We start from the raw sequence: 20,164 nt of genomic DNA, 5'->3' as shown, positions 1-20,164 counted from the left end.
TATCACCAACCTTCCAGTAGGAGGGGCTGTGCCGATGGGGGCTCCTGCTGCTCTGTTTGTGAAGGGATGAAAGGTGTAGCCTCGGGATTTAAGTTCATTGCAGTGCTGGGGGGAATTGTTGGGGAAGAGTGACTAACAGCTGGTGCACTCTGACAGGCAGGGATGTCTGTGCCGACGGACAGTAGACCAGTGGTCAGATCAGGAGCAGCCTCTGGGGCAGAGCTGTGAGGGATGGGGGTTTTCACGGGGGTGCTCTGGGATGGGGGGCTTGCATCTGGGGTCTGTGCCTGCAGCACGGAGTCAAGAAACATAACAGTCTGAGTTGGACTAAGGGCAAGGGTTGACTTCTGGTCAGGATCATTTGGGTCCTTGGGTAACTGATTTGAAGGGTGAATACCAGGCAACTCTAGGTTAGACTTTTTGATATCATGTTTAGTTGATTTATCCTTATCCAACATATCAATGTTAATCTTGAGAGTTGAGTCATCTATGGGATTCGCAAATAAGGAGGTGTTTGCTTGCCCGGGTGGTTGGGGTCCGCATGCTTGGGTGTCAGTGAGGTGCAGAGGTTCAGGTGTGAGTGAGGGCTGTGCACTTCCCTGATCTATGTTAGCACTGGAAGGGGGTTTTGAATCACCCAAATTAGGGCTGCTGAAGTCCATGTCCATTACAGTTGGAGGAGCACTCCATTCTTCTGGTAGCTTCATCCTGCTTTTACTCTTCTTGGCCTTAATGCGTCCTCCCCCTCTTTCTTGGATCTCGCTTTCCCACATCTCTTCATCCCTACTAGGAGGTGAGGGGCAGCCATGGTTGGAGCTTTCGGAAGGAGTCTCTTCTGAGTCAGGGGAACCAAGACTGTCCAGAAGGTCATACATTTCTTCCCTGTTCTTGCGTTTCTTCCTTTTTCCCTTCTGCTGCTTTTCAGTTCCCTCCTCGGTGGATTTTCCCTCACTGGATGCTGCATCTAGACTCTGGGAAGCCAAGGCATCAGTGCCACTCTGTTCTGCCTTGTTGGAACCATGGGACTGCTCCGTAGAGAGCATTTCCTCACCTGTCCAAGGGCTTCCCCAAACTTCTTTGTGTACAGAGAGGAAGAGGAAGTGTCACTGACTACCATACAAATCATCGGACAACAAAATTTGTGCATCTCCAACTCATAACAGCTATTAAGAGTCCAAAGAGGCATTAGATCAGCTACCTATGAACCACTGATCACTTGCATCATGTGGTGCGTTACACCATAAGATGATATGAAGACAGACACTATTCACTAATTCACAAATTCACAATGAATAGCATTATCCAGTCTATAGTTCTAAACTCAGAAGAGAATTAGCATTAGCCATGGGTTCCCTTGGAAATTTCCAATGGGTTTTCAGAGTTTTTTTACTCTTTTGAATGATTAAATGCTCTCTCATCTCACATTAATGTTACTTGAGGATGCTTTCACAACAAACTAAATATACATGCTACCCATTGTGCGGAAATTGCTGATTCTCCAGTTTGCGTGAAATATTACAATGGGAGACTAGCACTTTATGAGTTTCTGGTCCTGATTTGTTTTTCTTTTTATTGTGATAAGACAGTTGGTTGGCAGGAAATGAAGTGGGAAAGAGAGAGGTGGGCATGGCATCAGGAAAGGTCCATGAGTCAAGATTCAAACTCAGGACACCCAAAGCGCAATTGCACTATACTGTATGTCAGTGTGCTGCCCACCAGGCTATTGGCGCCAAACCGACACTCTGTGTTTATTAAGCATATGCAGCCCTAATTTTACTCCATAATTTTAAATGCTAAAAATTGCACAAAAATTAATCTGTTTTTCTACAGAACTTGCTAGGTTAAACAGACATGTCATGAATTATGGCTTCTGTAAAATTATCAGGTGTTCAAGGGCTTACCTGAAGGCCAATATTTGCATTGTGTACTCCTGTTGCCAGCTAGTTACTTAAAGAGACTACATAAGTTACTTAAAGTAACTATGCTTGGCAAATTAGACGTTGTATTTCCTATTTAACAACAGATTTTCAATTTAAGTATTTAACTTAGGCTTCAAAATTCTAGTCTGAGGTATAACTGTTTGTAATTTATGCTGCAGAACAAAAGAAAACCCAGTGGAAATTCACCAGTGGAAAATTACCCTTCAAAGTAAGCTGTATAAACTGAACAGCTCTATAGAAAACAATTTTGGCTTTTCGATTCTTTGGATTACGTTACATCCTGATAAAGTCCTATCACTGATCTTTGTCAAAAAGGTAGTTTACCCAAAAATGAAAATTCTGTCATTAATTACTCACCTTTATGTCGTTCCAAACCCGTAACACATTCGTTTATCTTCGGAACACAAATTAAGATATTTTTGATGAAATCCGAGAGCTTTCTGACCCTGCATAGACAGCAATGCAACTACCACGTTCAAGGCCCAAAGGGTACTGTGTGGTACTGTCATGAACGCATGTCAAAGACTGAGAAAAGTAATTGTTGAATGAAGTAATTATTTTTGTAGCTAGATAAAATTAAAGTTGAACCACTGATGTCACATGGACAATTTTATTGATGTCCTTACTACCTTTCTAGGCCTTGAATGTCCTAGTTGCGTTGGTGTCTATGCAAGGTCAGAAAGCTCTTGGATTTCAACAAAAATATCTTAAATTGTATTCTGAAGATGAACAAAGGCCTTATGGGTTTGGAATGACATGAGGGTGAGTAATTAATGACAGAATTTTCCCCTTAATGTAAGATAACAGATCTGAGGATATCATGCTCATACTTGCTGCAGAGGGCAGTTAAATGAGTGTAATAGTTTCAGCAGTGGCTGAGAGAGAATGTGCTGAGACTACGATGTGCTCACTTGAGAGCACATCAAGTGAAAGTGCAAAAAGGCGAATGAACTCATGGAGAAATAACAGTCACGGATAATAACTGAGGCAAGTCACAGAGAGACTGACTCAAAGAAAAGCCACAGAAAAGAGTCACATGACATGGAATACCCAGTATATACTGTATCTCAGCACTGAGGGCAAATAAAGGTCACTGAAATAAACCAAAATCCATGACAAGACAAACACTTAACACAATGGTTGACAACATTCAAAACAAATAACATTTAGAGGTAAACAAAACCTACTGCTAATTGAATTTGGATCATGTTTACCAGCGCTATAGTCCAGCCATCTAAGCATAATAATCATATGATCATATGATTTTCTATTTTACATGCCTTTCTTCATTCACTGGACTCAGTCAACTTTCATTGATCAAAGGGTTATAAACAGTTACTTGGAGGAAGTGCCAGTGGCAGAAACATCTATCTTTCAGATATGAGGTCTAAAATGTGAAATGGCTTTCTAAACTGGCTCTGGGCCAAAAGACACATTTATCTTCTAAGTTTCACAGCCATCACACTCAAAAAGTAATATTAAAGAGTGGTCAAAGATAAATCTTTAAAATGCCTTCCACCATAATGCGCACTTGAAGACATAGTGCACATGGGCTAGTCAAAGACAAACTGTGAATAATGATTATTGACTATTATGATCCATCAAGTAAAATGATTTGGAATGGACATTTCACACTGTAAGATGTTTAGTCTAGTCACTAATTAATTTTTCACAACCCCTATTTTTCATGTTACATATACTCATAGCATTCAATAGTTAACAACCTATTGCTTATCACATCAGTTAAATCATATTCAGAATAAGTGATATCTTGAAGACCATGAAAAGTATGAAGCAATTATCTTGTGACAAGATATTGATGAGGCATCCATACCTTGACCGGACAGAGTGGAATGATATGAGAGCTGAGATCATAGAACATTCTGTGATATACAGTAGCTGGACAACCAGAATGGGAAATACCGCCGCATGTACCACCACCGCAGGGCTACGGCGTTAACTGCAAGTCAGTCGCATGTTAAAATCATTCGCGAAACTACCGCCAGGTGGCGCAAAGGGACTGTAATTGTAAAATGTTGGTTTGTAAACGGAGATGAAAGGACAAAGTAAAACAACAATAACATTATAATATAACATTCAAACATTCTTAAAAACCATCAGAAAATTTACAGTGAGTTAATTTCAAAACGTGGGATAGTCTTAGGCTACAGTCTACACATCAAAAATTAAAAGAAAGACATTTACACAAAGGCTCTTACTGCATGCTATTGTTATAAAACAGTTATTACATATATAGACCTATATATATATATATATATATATATATATATATATATATATATATATATATATATATATATATATATATATATATATATATATACACGGATTAAAAGCTAAATGTCTTCATTTTGGTTCATTCTTGGTAAGAAAAAAAAAATCCATCAGACTCCATATGCAGAGTGAAATGAGAAAGGTCCAGCATTTAGAAATAATTCTTATTAACTCTACTATTATTCTTGATTTTTCAAACTGCTAACACTTTGCATTTTCGAGTTACGCCTTTACTGTGTGACCAAAAATTGAGTATTTTCTGTTTCAGCTGTTTGATTGCGCTGGTGCCACATATTCATTGGAAAAAGAACAGCCGTTTACCATGCCATTCGGCGTGAGCAGCAGTCCACTGGCATATTTTTGCTCATTATGATTTTTTTACCTAATGAATAATAGTTACGCTTCAAATGGGCAACATCACGAATATGGAAATGTTTGGATTTGTCCCAAATGAAAGAGGTAAGCCCAACCTTACCTTATGTTATGCTTTAAATTATTATTATTTTTATAGCTAAGCCTATATTATTATATACTGCAATTATATTTATCCATTAAAATTATATATTTTTAATTCTTGTTCTGTTCTGATAGTTAAATTTAAAGTAGGTTATTTGTTGTTAAGTGAAGGGAACTAAAAATATCCTATAGTGTTTATAATGTTGTTACATTATAACATTATTAGGCCTGCTGTTATTATTCCTGAATGTAATAAAATGTGACTTATAGATGACTTATAATTTTTTTCCTCTCAAAAACTTAATTTATTTTTAGCATGTTTTTAAAAAGCATGCAGCAAACAAAAATAGGTGATTAATAGGTTAAATTTTTTTATTGTGGGTTAACAAATTTACATTATAGTATACTTAGCAACAGAGTCTGGGCCTAATCTAGGCTATGTTGTTAACTATTAACAAGTTTCATGTATGTTTTTATCCAGTTCATCATTAGGGTTGCCAATTAACTTCAGAAATGGAAAATAAGGGCTGATTGCTTCTTTCTCTTTTATTCTTTAAGAAAATATAGTGTTTATTCTTGTAGAAAATAAGTGTTTATTCTTTAAGAAAATAAGGGACAGAATAAGGGACAATCCAAATATTTGTAATGTACAATAATGTAGGCCTATATCTGCCTGCAGTTAAAAAGTTATTAGAAATAATCATATTTGTTTTGCTTCACCTATTTATGTACAATTATTCTAAAAAAAAAAAAAAAATGTAAATGTCATACAAAAAATGCCATCGCCCTGAGTAAATTTTACCATTATAGAATTGTGACTTTACAAGGTAATTTATGAGGTGAAAATACTGTGAAATTACAAATGGCATGAAATTTTAAAGCATAACAACTGAAGGTCTATGAAACGTTAGTCAATACAGCATTTTTTTAAACAATGTCACTTAAAGTTTTGAACTAAAATATTATTTCAACCATATAGCTTGTGAATAAATAAAATGCATACTTTTCAATGAAAGAACACCTAGAGAGTGTAAGTTGCTTCTGGTGTTTGGATTTGTACTTAAATATAATGAGGTCCAAGTTTAAGAATAGTCTACAATAGTTTTTTTTTTTAACTCTCTATTTAACTTACAATGAAATACGTCTTCCTTCAGGTAGACTGAATGTTCTCCTGCCTTGCTAAATGTTGGGCTCATGATCAATAAGTTGCACTCGCCTCAAACTGATTTTGTAAAATCAGAACGCTGATGGTGAACCTGGGTGCAGTTAGCGCGAGTTGCGCTCGCTGTGAAGCAGGAGCAGCTGACAGAGGATTCCTCTTGGTCTTAAAGCCTTCCCCAAATGCCTACGTTCACAAATTACAATGATTTTTGTAAAAAGAACAGACCGAATTCAGTTCAGCTGGAGGGGGTTGGGGTTTGGGGGTAGTTCTGTATAGCTTGTGGGGGTTGAAATAAAGGTGTGAATCTCTTTCATATCGACAGTGTCTTATGAGGGTTTCAAACTTGCAGAGCAGGTTAAGGCAAAGTAGGACAAATGCCTCGTTTGGTTTGGCTTTTGTCATTTTTGCAACTGCATGAGTATTACATACAATATAACATGGTGTTTTTTTCTCAGGAGAGATGAGGCGCCTCTGAGAGAGAGACAAAGAAACTGGTGAAAGAGACGTGCATCTGCGAAAGAGACATTATATATTCAGCTTAATAATTGTTTTTTATAAACAATTTTCTAAGTCTATACAGTAAAATTTGAAGTGGATCAAAAAAGTTAATCAAAGTTGTCCTAAGACAAAAACACATTTTGGTTTTAGGTTTTAGGACAACTTGGAAGAAAGGTTTTGATCCACTTCAAATGTTGACTACTGTATAGCACAATATAGTTTATTAGTTAATTTCAGAAGAAGTTGCCTTAACTTAAAAAAAAAGCATTATTTTATATATATATATATGTATGTATATATATATATATATATATATGTATATATATATATATATATATATGTATGTATATATATATATATATATATATATATATATATATATGTATATATATATATATATATATATATATATATATATACATATATATATATATATATATATATATATATATATACATATATATATATATATATATATATATATATATATATATATATATATATATATACTACATATATATATATATATATATATATATATATATATATATATATATATATATATATATATATATATATATATATATATATATATATATATATATATATATATATATATTTTTTTTTTTTTTTTTTTTTTTTTTTTTTTTGTCCAAACAATATTGTAAAACCAGAAGCAACAATATCTGCAGAATGGAGAAGGGTTGGCCATTCTCAAAACATAAAATATCAATTTTATTTCAATTTTCGTTTTTGTGTTTCTGAGACAAAAAAATGTTAAGGCATCTCTCCATTACGGACCGTTCTTAAAGCAGAAATTTATGCAAACTTGTATAAAATGCTTTAAAAACTTTAACAGAGATGTCTAGAGGGTATTTAATAGGTCTGCCCCCCAAGTAAGATTTTTCTAGTTACCAGTAGTCATTGATTTAAGTCATTGTTCAACTAATCGCACGTTTATATTAAATTAATATCTATAATCCATAATGAGCCTTAATATATTCCTCGCTCAGGCACATGCATTATATTTGCCACAAAGCACAGGCAGAAGTAGCCTAATAATTGTGAAAAAGGAGACATTTTAATTATTTATTAATAAACTAATGTTTTCTTGTCGGCTGCAAGATGAAATTCACAGTGCTGACTCTCATCTCCAGAGTATACTGTGCGTGCCTTTAAAGAGAAATGCAACCTTCACAAAATACATAATGCTTTTGTTTTTAATTGGTTCATTTAAAAGTAGACATTTCAAGTTTCTGTAGACATATTTCTCATGTATGTGAGACACCCCAATTTTAAGTTATTTCATTATCAGGAAAAAAATCAAGTGATCGAGAGGGCGCCTCCCTGTCATGCATGCGCATTAATAATTTTCGCACAAACACTTGAATATGAATAATAATAGAGCACATTTCTTTTAGGTTACAGTATGGGATCCGCATTAAAAATAAATCTTTCTCAAGTCTACAGTCGAGACAGATGTAGTTATAACCTGTAAATTGAAGGCTATTTGACGTTTTAACATTATCTAACGGCTGATGTCGCTCCAATTCGTTGATCATTAGCTGTTCTTGATAAAGATTAAATGAATGCATGAATCTTATAAACTTGTTTTAATAAATCTCTTTTGCATTAAATAATAAAGATATAAAGCAGGTTATTATTGTACAAATAATTATAGACTGCAAATAAGATTGCAGTTTCACATTTTGCATATGCATTACAAAGTAAATATTTTTTTTTTCACATGCAATTATCCAAAATAAAACCAAACAAGATTTGTAATGAAGATAAAATATGTAGACAAATAAGAATAAATGCTGCGTGTTGCACTCAGCATCATGCTCGCAGTGCAAATCTTGCACTCTGATATTTTAAGGAATATGACACACACCTGCATTTAAATACGGCTGCATTTTTTAAACTTTACTTAAATTGTATGAAAGCAAGTAAAGAAGCCTCCCTTTAAAATCACTAAAGTTGTCAATTAATGAAGCTCTTTTGACATTGTGTGCATTTTGTTGATTATAATGGGAGAACTTGAGTTTAAAAGTGAGGACGTTTTATTATCCGTCCATTCTTTAGAGTTTCAATGATTTAGCTAAATCATACAAATAATACTGCACACCCATTAAATGTTTCAAATCTAAAATATGGTGTAATACTGTGTAGCTTAGAGAAAATATAAGCACAGGCTCGTAGGCTTTACATTTATCCTGCTTGAATTCATTCTAAGAAACACACATAACTTCATAAATACTAAATTTTCATCTGTGAATATTAAATATTCTACAATATTCTACTACAGTGTTTTTCTTTAATTTTCCCCGACTGCAGCCATCAAATGTAACACATCGGCTAGGCAAAGCTGATGGCTATTTGCGAAAATGTCCTTTGATACGCTTGTTTAATAACTTGTGGTTAAAGCGTCACTCAGGAGTCAAAAGCTGCAAATGCACTTTGCAGACGCGGCGGCGCTCATGGCGGCAAAAAGCTAATTTTGGTTGGCCACCTACTGTAATAATCAATCAGTATCTTAATATCTGTGTTTAAAGTCTGTCTTACCTGTTCTAGACTGCAGTGAGGTGCCTTAAGTGGCGATAGACTTTACCTGCAGAATTTTCCAGGCTGTTACGAGGGCTTGTATCACTCAGATTAGCAGTTATCTGGGATGGTTTGGGTGGTTCATTGCCAAACAAGGGTGAGGTCTTCTGAGGTTCACCCATGCTGGGGAGTTTGGAGCTCTGGAAAGGGTCCATGCCAACATTCATATTCATACCAATATTCATTCCAGGCTGAGAGAACCCTGAAGCACAGAGCAGCAGAGCGATAGCGCATTAAAACTTAACAGAGCCTCAGGAAATGAACTAAATCAAACCCACAACCTTAAGTCAGCAAGATCAAACATTGCAGTGTTACCCAGAAAGGTGTCCATGCTGTTGTCCTTCACAGTAGATCCCATCTGCTGGTTTCCTAATTGGACAGGCTTTTCAATCATTGATGTTGGGCCTGGAATTAGAAAGACTTGGACTAATGTCTAGCACATAATTAGATTTTTTTGGTGAACTATTTAATTCAATTCTCTTAAGCAAGCCTGACATACTCAATGATCCCACCTGATTGAAAGTCATTCTTATAGACATATTGTCCAGGCGGGCTGGGATGGATATCTCCCTGAGGGTCCTGACGTTGCCCTCCAGTCTGGCCTGCAGACAAGGACCCAGACACTGAGAAAAGATAAAACAGACAAACTGACTCTGTATAAGTGCATCAACACTCGGTTAGTAATACAATCCAAGTAAGAAAATGGGTGGAACCATTTGAGCTAAAAATTTTTTGTAACACATTTTTCTTCTATAAATATTACAGATTAAAGGTAACACTTTAGTATAGGGACCAATTCTCTCTATTAACTAGTTGTTTATTAGCATGCCCATTATTAACATATTAGCTGTTTAGTACTTATAAAGCACATATTCTGCATGACCATATTCTACATTCATAATCCTACCCAATACCTAAACTTAACCATTAACTATTAATAAGCAGCAAATTAGGAGTTTATTGAGGCAAAAGTCATAATTAATTGTTGGTAGTAGTGAGAATCGGACATTAAAATACTGTGTGACCTGATTTTTTATTTATTTTTTATTTTTTTAATTACAGATAGCAACATCAAAGACATCAGTACTGTATATAAAAACAACCACATACAGTAGCTACTGTATTTAACTTCTAGTTGTTGTTGTTAGTAAATGCGGCACAGGAAAGTTTCTGAATTTCAGATGAAAAAAAAAGAACTATCTATATCAGACCTACCAAATTTCCTGCCAAATTATAAAATCTTGTCCATGATCTGTTGAAATGTATAATATTAAGTATACTGTATTTTATTTTTTTGTTTAATTTTGAATGATACAAAAATACACCCATAAAGGGTTTAATAATAATAGCGATTTTATGAATGAAATGCTGAACTGCTCAGACACAATTCACAACATCCACCTGAGAATGACGCATCTGTGAATAAGAGGTGTGTGATATTTAACAGCAAGACAAACACATCCTCTTCATTAGTAACTTTAGTGATTTAATGGCATTTATTAGGTCCTGTAAATGTAACTTTCATGAAATCTAAAAGACTGTCTAATCTAATATTCCCCTGTCAAAGGCAGTGGTGAGGGGCATCCCTGAAAATAAGCCTGCTCCTATCCATTCCAATATTTCGCCATTATGAGAAGGGTAACTGGAGATGAGTGATGCTAAGATGATGGGACAGGCTGAGACTGCAGGCCTGTTACCGTAGTTATACAACCAGCTGAGGCTGCTCTACGTTCCCTAGGCAAAGCACTCTGTCAGCATCAAAACTGACTGACAAGAGGAGCCAGCACTGAACCAGCATTAGCTCAGATACCAGCCCTGGATTGATGATCGCACTCCCACAGGACTGGGCTGTTCCAGCAATTATCCTCTTTGTGGAACAGGATCGGTGTACATGTCACTGTGAGTCACGCTGTGCTGTGTCTGCTATATTAGCAAGGATGCAATGGGAATGTGTTGGCCAGGCCTTTGTGTTGAATGTTGATAAGGTAGAGAGTGGTCGACCGTAATGGGTGATTTGTGCGTTTATGCCTCAAGTAGCATGTTTTCAATCTTCTTTATGCTCCAGGATGCTGATGGTGTACTAAAAAAAAAAAAAAACCCAGCAGAGCAATGGCCGCACAAAGAGAAGCATATGAACCTGAAAACAAGCTTCATTTAAAAGCTAAAAAATGGAAGAGGGACTAAAAATAGTCACTTTTGTCCCAGACATGAGGCACTTGAGGTGCAGACTGCCAAGTCATGCTTTGGTAGAGAGCCTCCTTTTGCAGTTTAAGGGGGGAGCAGCAGACATCCTATTCAGCACAGCATCAGTTATATAACGTCATAAACCAGTGCTGTACTGTGAGTACCAGCAGCACAGACAAAGAACCAGAGAGTCTCCAACATGCAATATGGTTATGCAAAATCACACAAACATGATAGATAAACTACACATTTTTTACAAAAATACTCTTAAAACTAATCAACTAATTAATGAAGTAGGAGACATTTTGAAGAATGTTGGGAACCAAACATCATTGGACCCCACTGACTTCCACTGTATCCACTGAGACATTTCTCAAAATATCCTCTTTTGTGTTCCAGAGAAGAAAGAAAGGTTAGAATTTACATGCACATTTTTGGGTAGAGACATTTTAATTATTTTTCCTTTATTTAATCATTTGTGTTTATATACCAACTACTCAGTTGACACAAGCTTTTTCAGTATTTCAATAACGACATAAATAACAACCAAGGTTGCTATTTTTGTATATTCAAAGACTAGATTTAATTTCTACATCACCCTCCCCAAAGACCTCACAACTAAAATGAACAATAAAACAAAATGGTAACCCATGTAAAAATGTATTATAGCAGTATATTAAAAATAATAAACTGGGTATTTTATTGCATGTTATACTGCATAATGAAAATAATAATTTCTAATCCAGTTGAATACCCTTGATGTCTGCAACATGCAACTGTTTGAAAAGGAAGCTCATATGAGAGCAGAATAGGACAAGAGCATTGCAAATAATGAGTAATTTACAACATTAGTAAAAACGACATTAATGAAAATATATACGATAATGAACTGTAAGTGTCATTTTATTATGATTCGAAGCGGCTACACAGACTTTAATAGCCAGCATAGTTATTGATTAATCATCTGAACTTGTACTTTGTACTCCAAGTGCTTGTCAACAGACAACTTACAATTTCCATAAATCTTTATTACTTTGTCAATAAACAATCTCTAAGCATTCTGTCAAGCACAAGCCCAATATCATACTGTAAAGGTCAACATTTCTGCATATTCTCTTAACATACTGACGAACTTTAGTAATTATTTCTCACTAAAATTTCAGTTCCAGTATGATCTGACGAGAAGCTACTAGTTTTGCTATATGCTACCTATGGAACCAGCCTTATCATACTGAGAGTTCTCTTATCAAGTCTTTAGAGTAACATCAAATAAATGGCCATTTCTCTCTCTTAATGGAGGCGGAAATTTAATCACACTCATTTGGATCTTTGGCTGAAGCTATTAAAAGTATCTGTCACATCTACTGTAGACAGATCTGCTGATCTCAGCATTCACATACAATGCAGCACAAGCCCAATATCATACTGTAAAGGTCAACATTTCTGCCTATTCTCTTACATTGATGTCTAAGCATTCTGTCAAGCACAAGCCCAATATCATACTGTAAAGGTCAACATTTCTGCATATTCTCTTACATGTAGAAAACAAAACAAACACTTTCATATGACTAATGCAAAGAGAAATATAAAAGGATGGCCCAATCCCAAAAACTGAACACTCAAAAGCTTCATTAAAGTGCATCAACCTACAGCTATTTCATAGTCTTTATGTGACCTTTACTAAAATTGTTTGTTTCTAGATGTTTTACCAATGACTGACTTTACAAAAAGCACCAGTGTTAAACAATACCAAATTTAGCATATTTATTCAGTAGCCTAGACACTATTAGCACTATCATGCATACCAGGTGATTAAACTGTAAAACTGTGCCCCAGCAAATAATAAACACTTTTGAGAAAAAATAGTGGTGATGGTTGTAACCCAAGAGGAAGGATGGTGTTTGCTTAACTGAACCTAGAGTTCACTCGGGTTCTTGGCAGAAGACAGCATTTTTAGACGCCTCTTGATGAGATAAAAAAAAAAAAAAAAAAAAAAAAATTCTTAGGGGAAATTTTTAGATCTGAGATGTTGCCAACCATGTTCAGGCGTATGTCCTAGACAAACAAGCATAAAAGCAACCCAAAATACCTTGGAATATCAATGAGTTTTTTCTCGTGAAACCAACTTGAACAGGATGTGAAACTAGAGGAAAGGAATAAAATGTGCTTCTGCCATTTGCCATTATACGTTTTGGCAGATAGAGAAGAGAGACACACAAATAAACAACCACGAACCGCATCTACTTCAGATAAGATACATCAGATTACAGTCCAATGCAAAAAGGAAAACAGTAAATTACAAAAGTGAACAGGCTGTTCCTAATGTTGCATTGTACTACACAAAATAACCAACATATCTGCATTAAACAAAAAGAAGGAAAAAAGAAAAGCAGCAAATAATATTTATTATTTATTATTATTTATATTTAATTATTACAGTATATTTTTTATTATTTATATATTTTTTATTATTTATAATATTTAAAAAAATATTTGTAGGTTTTTGAAATAAAAAACACAAAACTAAAAACCTGTAATATTGTCAAATATGATCAAAATTTACATTAACTGCTTTATTTTTCAAATATATTTCAAAATATAATTTATATATTTAATTTATTAGTTACTTTAATTTATTAATTATTCCTGTGAATTTTAAGCAACCATTACTCCAGTCTTCAGTGTCACACAATACTTCAGAAATCATTCTATGATGATTTGGTGCACAAGGGAAAAAAATCTTATACTCATTAATGTTACAATGTTAAGATGAGTACATTTTCAGTTATGGAAAAACTTCTCATTTAAAAACACATACCTTCCCTTTTGCCATCCATCCCATCCAGAAGGGGGCGGTAGTCTGTCTTCCCAACGGTCTCGCCCACTTTATCATCATAGGTCTGTGCCTCCAACCCAGCCACAAAATCCCTCTTCAGCAGGCTGTCCTGGGCCGCCTTAGGTGCCCCATCTGTGAAGGCATCACGTAAACTAAAGTCCATCCTCCTGTAGAAAAAAAAGTGAGGGCAATCAGTGAAAACAAAGCAGGCCTGAACACAATTAAAAAGTCATGCAGCTGAAAGGGCACATACATACTCTCCATCTATCTTGCCCTAGATAATCCAGCAATAAAAATTGATTGGCCTATTTTTGATCCTTACAGCTAACAGTCATAAGGTTAATAGATAACAATTCATATCTTCAAATCAATGACCAATTTAGGATACACTCAGGGGGGTCATACACTCGAAGACTTCTGGTATGAAGGCTAACAACACACAAATATGGCCAGATGTTCAGACCTAGACAAATCTGATCATCTGTCTGTGCACCACATACAGTATTAAGATCAGCAGCCTGATAAACCTCAAATTTATCAGTTTGAACAAAACATCTACGTTTTACGCCAAAAAACAGTGAGAGAAAATAACGAAAAAGGATAGTGAGAGAAAGAAAGAGAGAGAGAGCTTGTCATTGTGCATTAGCCCAAGGCACGTGTTTGTTTGCCATCGCATGAGTTTAACTGTCTTCATTGTTTCTCTAGCTGTCACACTATCCACATTCAGAGAACCCAGATTAACACAAACACACACTGTCCTGTTCAACAAAGGTCCAAAAACCAGCAACACTGTTGCGTGACACACATACAAACCAAAAATCAAGCCGCCGTGCATTTTGACAGCAGGGGGCAAATGAGTTAAAAGCCAAACAAATCTCCACAACGGTTTTGATCAGACATTAATGTGATTATGCAAGTCTGTCCGAAGCTAAACATGGGATTAAAATGCTGATGCCCCAGACCCTACCCAGAATCCATCTCCTCTTTCCTATTTACTTTTATAACTTATCCACATATTTGCATCTCCTTCCACCCTGCCTTGTTTTCCCCATCCCCCTGTATGTAGATGGAGGTAAATAGTAATTCTCTTGATATCCTGGTGGATGGTAAGAGGCCCAGCTGGTCCAGAAAATGAAGGGATTAGAGGAGTGATTCCCCCTCGTATTCACAAAATCATCCCAAAACACTTACTGTAATCAGCTGTTTCTTTACAGCAGCACACATTGACGTACAGTAACATTAGACCGTATGAACATAAACTAAACATTTGGCAAAACAAACTTTACTGAAATAATCCTTAAAATGACATTTTACAGAAATCTTTCTACATCGTCCCATTCAATTTTGTTGATAAGTCATATGTGGGCAAGTTTTAAAATAAAAATATTTTCATCAGTGTTTTTTATTATTATTATTGTTAATATGATCAGCTTTCATGTTAATTTTACTTTAGGTTTTAGTAATTCTGCTATGTTTCGTTGTCATTTTACATTTCCATTTAGCTTTCAGCTTTATTCATTTTGGTTTTAAAGTTAAAAATATCGACTAATTATGACTCAATATTAATACATATATTTAGTTATTAATATTAATAAGTTAATATTTGTCCAAAGCAATACAATGTTCGTTTATGTTCTTTAAGATTAAGTGCTTCATATAATATTTACATTCGATTTAGCTTATATAGCTGTATTACTGAAAATGTTTTCGATTTAACAATAACAATACTGCTTTATTAAAGCCAGAGAAAATGTCATATGGCAGGTCATATGGTGTGGTATCCTAAGGCTTACTCATCAGACCGTGGCAAATGAGACACAGGTACATCCCTGCACTTTTACTGCTCTGACTCTGACACGGCCCTGTGTCTTGCTGTGATTCAGCAGTTTTTCTTTGCGCCCTGCGTGATGTCACCAGCCCTGGCACAAAGTGGCATCTCACAGAGTGCCATCACTCTCTGTTTTGGAGGGACTCTCTTGTTCACTTAAATCATCCGTTTGATTCAAGAGGCCTGAACTCAGTGGGTGTATGCGTGCAAGTAAGTACAGTGTTCATCCAAGAGTCTGAGACTACACTGTACATCTAAGGCTGTATTAAAGAAACTACTTGTCTTAATTCTTGACTATTAGAAAAAAAATGTTACTTCTAAAGTGAAATTACCATGGTTACTATGCAGATAGGATAAGTCCTGTAATAAAGACCCTAGGATGGAAAATCAATCACTAATCAAGTAAGTAAATGTGTGACACTGATCATTTGACTCTTTTTACAGACAATAAGCTGTTTTTCTTCCACTGAAGCACAAGATGATTGTCAGGTTTGACACACTTGTGGAATATTCCAGTAAATGTACGTCATCATTTACTCACCCTTATGTAATTCCAAACCTGTATGACTTTCTTTCTTCTGTGTAACATGAAGATATTTTGAGAAATATTTTTTGTCCATTAAATGTAAATCAGTGGGCTTCAATGCTGAGTTAACAATGTTCCTCAAAATGTATCCTTTTGTGCCCCACAGAAGAAAGAATTGCATACAGGTTTGGAAAAACATGAGGGCGAGTAAACAGTTAGTTTTTTTGGGTGAACTATAAAGTATATAAACTCCCTATAAAGTAAAAAAGATTCACGTGATTTTAAATTCAAATTGTTTGAGCTTGTGTAAACATAGAGATTCAACAATGAACCAGATGCGTCTTTTCAAATGTCACTCAAGCCAAATGCTCCAAAATCTAAATAGAGTCTGACAGAAGCGCACGCTCTGTCCTCGTGCGGTTTAAAGAAGAATGACGAGCTCACAAGAGTTTTTGAGAAGAGACTACTGGGCTGGCATTTGGCAGCCATTTGTGTTGCTGTGTAAACGCTGTATTCCAACCATTCCTGTATGAATGCACACAGAACGTGGGATGGGGGTCTGGCTCAATGTGCTCCATTGTGTGCCAAAGCCACCGAGCACGCGGTTACTGGCTGCCACTCATTGTGACAGGGTTTATGTATCTGCGCCGCTACCAGTCTCTGTCTGTCTCTTAGTTATTCTGAGTAAAAGTGAGGCATCCAAAAATAAGGCACCTTAAACTGTCAAACTGCTGAGTTGGATTGTAGTGTTGCATTATTATCAGCTAACCTGATATTTTTGTAACCAAATATGATCTTGTATATTTCTCACCCTGAGTTTACATCATCATCCTAAAATGGGGAGAGTGCTATTGGCCTCCCTTATAAACATCCTGCCCATGGTCACAGCACAACAGCGGAGGGGGGGTGTCTGTGTGGATTAGAGTCAGAAGCCATCAGTGAGGGGAATGAAGATTATGTATGACGGGACGTAGGGCTTCAAAACAGGCCGACAGGCCCTGACCTGACACCCCAGAATCACAGCAGTCCAGAAAACAGCATGCCATCTTACAGAGCTTCCCTTTCCCAGCAACATATGATGACACTGTTGGTTCACCCTATATTTATATAAAACAATTTATTGTTAACTGTTAAAACTCATTAACAAATATGTTTTATAATATGATTTTAAAGTACCATTTCCATGGTAATGCAATATCTGATTTTAAAATGATGAATTTTGAGGTTTTAAGCATTCAGTTGACATATAATTTATGATTATTACTAAAACGTGATAGGGAAAAGGGCAACAAAAAAGACACTTTGTGACAAATGTCGGAACTCCTGTTATGATGTTTTGAGGTGCTGTCTTGTCATAAATTAATCTATTACTGTTCCTACATAATTTGAAAAAATAAAAGAAAAAATAACCAGTGGTAAAATCCCAACGATATACAGTTTGTCATTAGATTAGGATTTAATTGGGTGACAGTTAAGAGATAAATGCAAAATCTTTAAAAAACAAAAAAACAAAAAAACAAAATCAAAGTCAAATTAAGGTCTATATTGCCACTGAAAAAAAATGTCATATCAGTTTAAAGTGCCCATGCTGCTTTTTGGAGCTGGGCTGTTACCAGTCTGAGTCTGACATTGTCTACCAGCTTTATTAAGGTCTAGCTTGATCTAGACCCCAATTTGGTCTAGTTAGAAACCATGTAAACCAGTTACCATCGGAAGCACAACAGCAGCAATACAAATAGGCTATTATGAAATATGTAGATTTTAAATGTTGCAGCTCATTAAAATATGATGATTAATGATCATAATCCATCAGAACAGGTTTAAAGTTTACCAAGCATGAAGAATTAAATGATTTAAATCCATTAAAATACACAGTAATAGTTGAGAGTGATTTTATATTATTTATACAGGATTTTGTTTGAGAGGAACATTATTATTTACCAGTGTATTGTTTTTGTGCTTCCTAAGATCAATTACATGTTAAAGCTCAATCACACCCACTATGATGTCAGGCAAATGAAAACATTTGCAGAATGACAACAACATTTGTGGCATTAATCACTGCTATATTTAATCCTGATATTTAAAAGCGAATCGATCTTTAAACATATTAGTCCCAGTTTACATGCAAAAATAAGAAAATACAGACAAGAATACAGACTCAAGAAGGACACCTCCATGTCCTTCACACCAGCTTTACCTGAATAAACACCACTGACATTTGTTAATGACCTACCTGTATGCAAAGCAAACAAAGCCAGTCACAGTGCAAAGAAGAAGAAATAATGTGCAATAACTAAATAAGGAATAAGACTTAAGGGGGGTGTGGTCAAAGTGTTGTTCCTCTGTCCCTCTAGAATGCAACACTTCAGAATATCAAACGAGAAAAAGAGGCCATGAGGGAATAGCTACGTTTCATAACACATATGAACGTCTCCCACAGTCCCAGACATCCATACATGACCCTCAGTGCGTCGGTTCCTGATCGTGTGTTCCATTTCAAACGCATTTTAGAGCATGACGCATGTCCATGAGGCATATTGAAGAGGTGCACTGCAGAGAGCCCAGAACACGATACACACACACACAATAAAAAAGAAAAAAACGATAAGACACAAAAAAAAATAAAACACTCATAACAAAAACACAACTATCTTCTTATTATTATAACAGACGCGTTCTGGTTTGTCGCATCGCAGTTTATATGGGGTGTAAAGCTCAAAGCGTCCTCTATAAGGAACCTCGCACGATTTCATCATCCCACAATGTCTACAATGTTTAAGCAATATCTGTCACTGTACTGAAGTTATGTAACTAGAGTAATTTTCTATAGATGTTTGCTGCTGCGGAGGACACCTGTCCTGAGCATCCAAACTGCGCCAGTGCCCAAACAAAGAAATTTCGGCAGGTCGATGTGTTTGGGAACGAAAGAGCGATGAGTCATGGACACCCTTTATTTATAACGCATGATTATCTCGCGTGTAGACTATGTAACAATAACTAACGCCTGTCAAGCAGTGACTGCGACTGCATCACAATCTATTCGTTTTGTCTTCATTACGCGAAGGCTATTTTAATGCATAGGCATTTCCTATAGTGAGGTTGTATAATGTGAGCGCTAATCACAATGTCAAAGTGCACTTACCCTTTGTTGTTGTTTTTAAAATTCAGTACGATGTAGAGTTGGCCGATGTGCAGAGTCAGATCCGCCCTCTCGTACAGTGCGCCTCTGTGATCGCAGGACGACGCCCCGCCCCATATTCCCCTCGACCAATCACAACTCAGGAAAATTGTCCTCGTTCCGCTACTTGAGCGTCCTCTCGGTTCTTACATGCGTCCCCACCAGTATTGATGGACAGCTAATGGACACAATGAGTATGCTGATGACTGATGAGAGGCAGGGACATTCGCCAATCAATACATCAGTAACAGCGCGCTGAATGGATCTATTTGGCCATCAGACCAGAGGAACATCAGACTGTCCGATGAGACGTGATACCCTTGTAGTTCCCTGTCCTTTATGCGAAAATGCATTTGAAAATCCCCTGAATGCAACCTCATACATTTATGACACCCGCGCTTTACAAGCATAAGCTGCCTGAGAGTGTAAAAGAGCATCAAGTGTTGTGGAAGGACGGAATTCCTCTATTGTGTTGTTTGTCCGGTTCTTGAACATGATTAGTGAAAGTGACGTGACATACAGTACATCCAAGTACGGTGACCAATACTCAGAATTCGTGCTCTGCATTTAACCCATCCAAAGTGCACACACACACACACACAGCAGTGTGTATGCATTAAGGAGCATACATATAAAAATATAACAATAATAGGC

The 20,164-nt window shown here is 36.0% G+C and overlaps 1 protein-coding gene across 1 annotated transcript in view; it reads right to left on the bottom strand.

The window, feature by feature from the left end:
• Window positions 1–19,613, bottom strand: part of map4l (microtubule associated protein 4 like) — a 45,064-nt gene extending 25,451 nt beyond the window's left edge. The window contains exons 1-5 of the mRNA XM_042718213.1: window positions 19,475–19,613; window positions 13,958–14,142; window positions 9,468–9,578; window positions 9,271–9,360; window positions 8,963–9,157 (exon numbers count right to left, since the gene is read on the bottom strand). Coding sequence (XP_042574147.1) covers window positions 8,963–9,157; window positions 9,271–9,360; window positions 9,468–9,578; window positions 13,958–14,138 — 577 coding nt within the window. The 5' untranslated portion in view covers window positions 14,139–14,142; window positions 19,475–19,613. The remainder of the gene's footprint in view (window positions 1–8,962; window positions 9,158–9,270; window positions 9,361–9,467; window positions 9,579–13,957; window positions 14,143–19,474) is intronic.
• Between the last annotated feature and the right edge of the window lie 551 nt (window positions 19,614–20,164).

Source organism: Cyprinus carpio, chromosome B2 (assembly GCF_018340385.1).
Source record: "Cyprinus carpio isolate SPL01 chromosome B2, ASM1834038v1, whole genome shotgun sequence".
NCBI classification, from domain to species: domain Eukaryota; kingdom Metazoa; phylum Chordata; class Actinopteri; order Cypriniformes; family Cyprinidae; genus Cyprinus; species Cyprinus carpio.
Note: the sequence above shows the minus strand (reverse complement) of the source record. Positions and strands in the feature narration are given on the sequence as shown.